This window comes from Phyllostomus hastatus, unplaced genomic scaffold, assembly GCF_019186645.2.
Source record: "Phyllostomus hastatus isolate PE091 unplaced genomic scaffold, TTU_PhHast_1.1 phas_contig_65, whole genome shotgun sequence".
In the NCBI taxonomy this organism is placed as follows: Eukaryota; Metazoa; Chordata; class Mammalia; order Chiroptera; family Phyllostomidae; genus Phyllostomus; species Phyllostomus hastatus.
Window position 1 is genome coordinate 897,062 of NW_025333932.1, and position 4,960 is coordinate 902,021.

At 40.5% G+C, this 4,960-nt stretch overlaps 1 protein-coding gene across 1 annotated transcript in view; it reads right to left on the reverse strand.

Moving 5' to 3' along the window:
- TCEA1 (transcription elongation factor A1) overlaps window positions 1-2,980 on the reverse strand; it is a 49,941-nt gene extending 46,961 nt beyond the window's left edge. Inside the window, exon 1 of the mRNA XM_045849364.1 lies at window positions 2,768-2,980. Within this exon, the coding sequence (XP_045705320.1) occupies window positions 2,768-2,830 (63 nt within the window). The 5' untranslated portion in view covers window positions 2,831-2,980. The remainder of the gene's footprint in view (window positions 1-2,767) is intronic.
- Between the last annotated feature and the right edge of the window lie 1,980 nt (window positions 2,981-4,960).

Here is a 4,960-nt window from a genome sequence, read left to right on the forward strand (position 1 = left end):
TATTTCACCAATGGGACTGAGATTTTCCACATCCAATCAGAACAGGGGGAATTTTGAGTCTTTATTTACATGAAAGTAGACCAATCACATATTGGGGAGTGGGGCAGCAATTTTTCTCTATATAAGACAGCCTTCCCTCTGTCTTCCAGGTGCCCATTTTCAGTTTCTACTGAAGACTGCATTTCTAGAGTTTGCAAGCTGTGTCAACTGAGCTGTGTCACTGGAATTGTTTCTCCCTTCGCAGCACCCCAAACTGAGACTCCTGTTGGCATTGGACTGGTGGCAACAACCCTTCATTGACACCATGCAAGGTTCAAAAACTACTACCTGGCAAGGGTCTTCTACTGAGGGACTGAAGCTTAACAAAATAGTAGTACTCTCTTTGGAGCAAAACAGATTTAAGTTTACATCTTCATCTGACCACTATTTAGCTATTTGGCTTAGGACAATTTACTCAACTTTCTGAATAATTTCCTCATTTTTAAAATAGGGTTAATACTTACCTTGCAAAACTGTCTGATAAATAAGTGAGATAAGGTAAGATAAGTACTTAGTAGAATGCCTGGCTCAGAGTAATAGCTCAATAAATGATAGTTGTTTTTACTTACTTAAGTATGACACCTACGGTTTTATTCAAACAATATCGAGTAACAGCACTTAAACCTGTCAGTTGGAAGGACAAGCTACTTTTCAAGCAAAATTTACTTTTTCATAATATAAAAATAGCTCACAGAGAAAAGCTGGAAACCACAAGAAAAGAGAAACAAACAACCATAATTCAACAACCCCAAGAACAATTTCTGTTAAATTACTGAACACTTGGTTTTTTGGGGGTGGCAGGGGAGAACAGTCATTCAGACCATTTCCCTTTCTCATTATTTCATTTGCCTATTTGAATTTCTGTAAAATAGAAAAGGAGACAAGAAAAATGTAAAAGAGCCAGCCAATTTTACCATTCTTTTGGGGGAGGCAAGTTTTCAAACTGGTAAAGTTCTGAACTATTAAAAATGAGATGAGAATTATCTGTAAGATTTACACTTATTCTCCCCAAGACTATTTTCCAAAGATCTGAAAATACATTTATAACTTGAAAACTGCAAATAAATACAAATTGATCTTCATACTTGCCCTCTAAGGAATTAGTCATTTTTAGGAGACACCAATTACAAGAAACAGAAACAAACAAAGCAAAACAAAAACAAAAAATACAATGAGTTAGATGATTAAAGGATACACATTATAGCCCGAGGTAGAGAAAAAATTACCTCCAAAACAGACTTTTTCCCTGGAACCTTCTACTGTGGGAGTCTGGGGATCTCCAAGAAAAGAAAAAAAACTTTCGAGTTTAAACAAAATAACAGAAATAAATGTTCAGCCTATCAGATAACTAGAACTCATCTCTTGCAGTGGGGAATGAAAGGGAAATCAACAGGAAAAAATAAATGGCAGAAGTACTATCTGGAACAGTAAACAAACAGGAAACACTTTAAAAAGCCAAATTTCAAATACAGATTAACAGGGTACAAAATTAAACACTAGACGATGCACCTGTTAAAGAAAAAGAGGAACAGAGTATGAAGTCTTAAGAATTCAGAGTTAACACTACTTCCTGCTCTAGCATGCTGTCCCGCAGAAAACCAGGATTCTGGCTTAATCCAAACTGCACAGTATCTCTGACTCAGTTTCTTTTTCTGTAAAACAGATACGCTACAGCTGTGTTGCAGCAAAAGAAATCTGCACATCAGCTTTGTAACTGCAAAGTACTGTACAAATCAGAGCATCCCTATTCTCCTTCACGTTAGTTTGGCACGGAATTTATTCCATTGATAGGAATAGATTATTTCAGGTACACTAATATGAAAAATGTGCTGACCATAGAGGAACAAATCAAGTAAAGACAACTGTCTGAAAACAGATGATTCCGAAAGAAGGGATTTAAAGTGGCACACACAGGTAGACCAAATTGCAGAAACTGTAAGACACATCTCAAACGAACCACAAGAGAACATGTTCACATAAACACATTATCTACAACAAATAACAAGATAATGCCACCGGTATTAACTGTAAACCACTTAGACCATGCCCAGTGATGACATTTGTCCAAATTCATCCACCAGCATACCGTAGTTAATATGTGTGCTGTAGTCATAGCTCGTTTACACATACGATCACCTAACAAGATCCACTGTTTAAAAGACATTTAGCAACCTGCCAAGTTTACTGGCATGTTTGCCCTTTTTAATCGTTAAACAAACGTACGTAGTTGAGATAATCAAGTGAATGTTTAGCCTTCTTCAAAAATAAGGTCCAGGAATTTTACACTTATCAGCTTGATGTCTCAGCAGACCACGAAACTCTACTTAATGTTATTTGTAGTTGCTAGCCAACGATCACCGAAAAGAGAATGAATTCTATTTAAAAAGTGAGGGCTTTATATACTCCTCAACTCGTAGGCTAAATTAGCAAGGATTTACTACCACTAAAGTTTAAAATAAAAAGAGAGAATGCCTCGATTAGGTTTATTACGGGGTACTAACAACGAGGGACTTCCAAGTACCAAGAACCGGTCCAAACGCCTCTGACCCCGCGTCCGCACTACCACCCTCAGGACGGCTTCTCCACCATGCGGGCGCAGTCCACGCCGGCTTTCCACGGAAGGAGGGTTGTCTTGGGCGGGCCAGGAGACCCGTGGGGCCCGGCCAGGAGGCCCACCGCGTCCCCGCCCGCGGCCTCCCTCCCGGCCCGCGCCGCCCGCCGCGCTCACCGCATTCTTCTTCTGCACCATCCTGTCCATTTTCTTGGCAATACGGACTACCTCGTCCTCCATGGTTCCGGTAGGTAGTCCCCGCGCCCAGCCCGCTTAGGCGGGAAGTGGGCGAAACGCCGACAGAAACCACCGCGGGACTCGAGTCGGCCTAGGCCCTTCCTCAAGAACCGAGCGAGCGGCGGCGACGGCGTCCGCAGCTCCGCCCCGCAGGCGGTGCCAATCAAGCTCCGCGCAGGCGCTACCAATCGACGTCGGATCTTTGGGAAGTGGCGATCTTAAGCGCCAGCGAGGGAGACGTCGTTGTGCCGGGGAGTGAGTCCCGCTGCAGTGTTTCCCGCCAGGCAGCTGTCAAAGATCGCAGGCTTGGGAGACTTTTGGCGCGCGTTCGCCTCCGGTGCCGCCTCCACGTGGAGTGGAGCGTGAACCCACGCTGGGTCTCCTGGAACAACCCTGAGGTTTGGGACCTGCAGGGCCCACGGAACTCTGAACGGAGGTGGGTTCAGAGAATGAAATGTTGCCGGTTTTTCAAGTCAGTGGAACCCCAGAATTTTCTCCGTGGCAACCGGCTACCTTGAAAAACAGACCCCCCACGCACTACCCTAAATAGCCCATCATACTATGTATTTGATCTTTTTTTTTAAGTTTTGCTTTTTTAAAATTTAAATTGCTTGTAAGTTCCTTAAAAGACTGAGACCCAATCTTGTTTCCTGAGTCAGAATGTCGGATATAATATTTTGAGTATAGTTGATTGATAATTAACACTTTTTCAGCAGAGAAATAAGGCATCTCTCCTGTTTCTGAAAGTCAGTGAGGGAGCTGACATCCTTAAGAATTATGACTAACAAAACTAAGCCGAGGCACAAAATTAATATATATTAATACCGGAGAGCTCTTCCAATATCCCAATTGCAGCTTTTACTACCACCTCATGCTATTTGCAGACATATTCCCAGATCAAATTTAACCATTAGTCAAAACCCACGACTTACCTGTGGACAAGGGGTTCTATGGAAAGTAACCTCACAGGGTGATACGGATCATAAATCCTAACTAGGCAGATCATGATGGGTAGTCACGCCCCAAGCATATGAATTGTATGCTTGAGGTCTATATAATTTAATTAATCATTATCAGCCCAATAGATTTAATAACTTTTTAAAAGTTCAATGCATAAAAAAGATGTAGTACAAATGTATAATGGAATATTATTCTGCCATAAAAAAATAATAAAATCCCTGGCTGGTATGGCTCGGTGGATTGAGCACCGACCTGAGAACCAAAGGGTCCCTCCCAGGTTGGATTCCCTGTAAGGGCACATGCCTGGGTTGCAGGCCAGGTGCCCAGTAGCAGGGGCGTGCGAGAGGCAACCAGAAATTGATGTTTCCCTCTTTCTCCCTTCCTTCACCTCTAAAAATAAATAAAATCTTAAAAAATAAATTTTAAAAAGAATAAAATCATACTATTTGCAACAGCATGAACGGACCTAGACAGTATTGTGTATGGTAAGTGAAATAAACAAGAAAAAAAAAGTGCTTTCATCTGTATGTGGAATCTAAAAAACAAAACAGAAACAAACTCATAGATACAGAGAAAATGGGTTTCCAGATGGGAGGGAGATTGTGCAGCTGTGTGAAAAAGGTGAAGGAATTAAGAAATACAAACATGCAGAAACAAAACAGTCACAGCAATGTAAAGTACAGTTTAGGGAATATAGTCAATAATACTGTAATAACTATGGTGCCAGGCAGGTGCAAGATTTGTTGGGGGCATCATTTCATAAGTTATGTCAATGTCTAACCAGTATGTTAATTTACTGAAGCTAATATAATATTGAATGTCAACTGTAACTGAAAATGTTTTTTAAAGGAGAAAAAACTATTTACATAACTGATTTATGACACTAATTTTAAAAGCCCAAGAATACTATACAAAAAAGGAAGAGACAAAAGGAAACACCAAGTAAAACTTCTTAAATAAGTTAGGCACACTAAAAAATAAATTAAGAATGTTTTTAGCTTAATAAAATTGCATAGAAAGGGAAGCTTTTCTCATGCCTAGATCCATTCCATTTCTCTCTGAATGTATATTCTTGTGATCACATTGTCCTTTTCCTGTTTTTCATTATAGACAGTCATTCCAAGGCAAACCCAAATGTTAAAAATAATATTAAAAAAAAAGCAGTCACAGAAG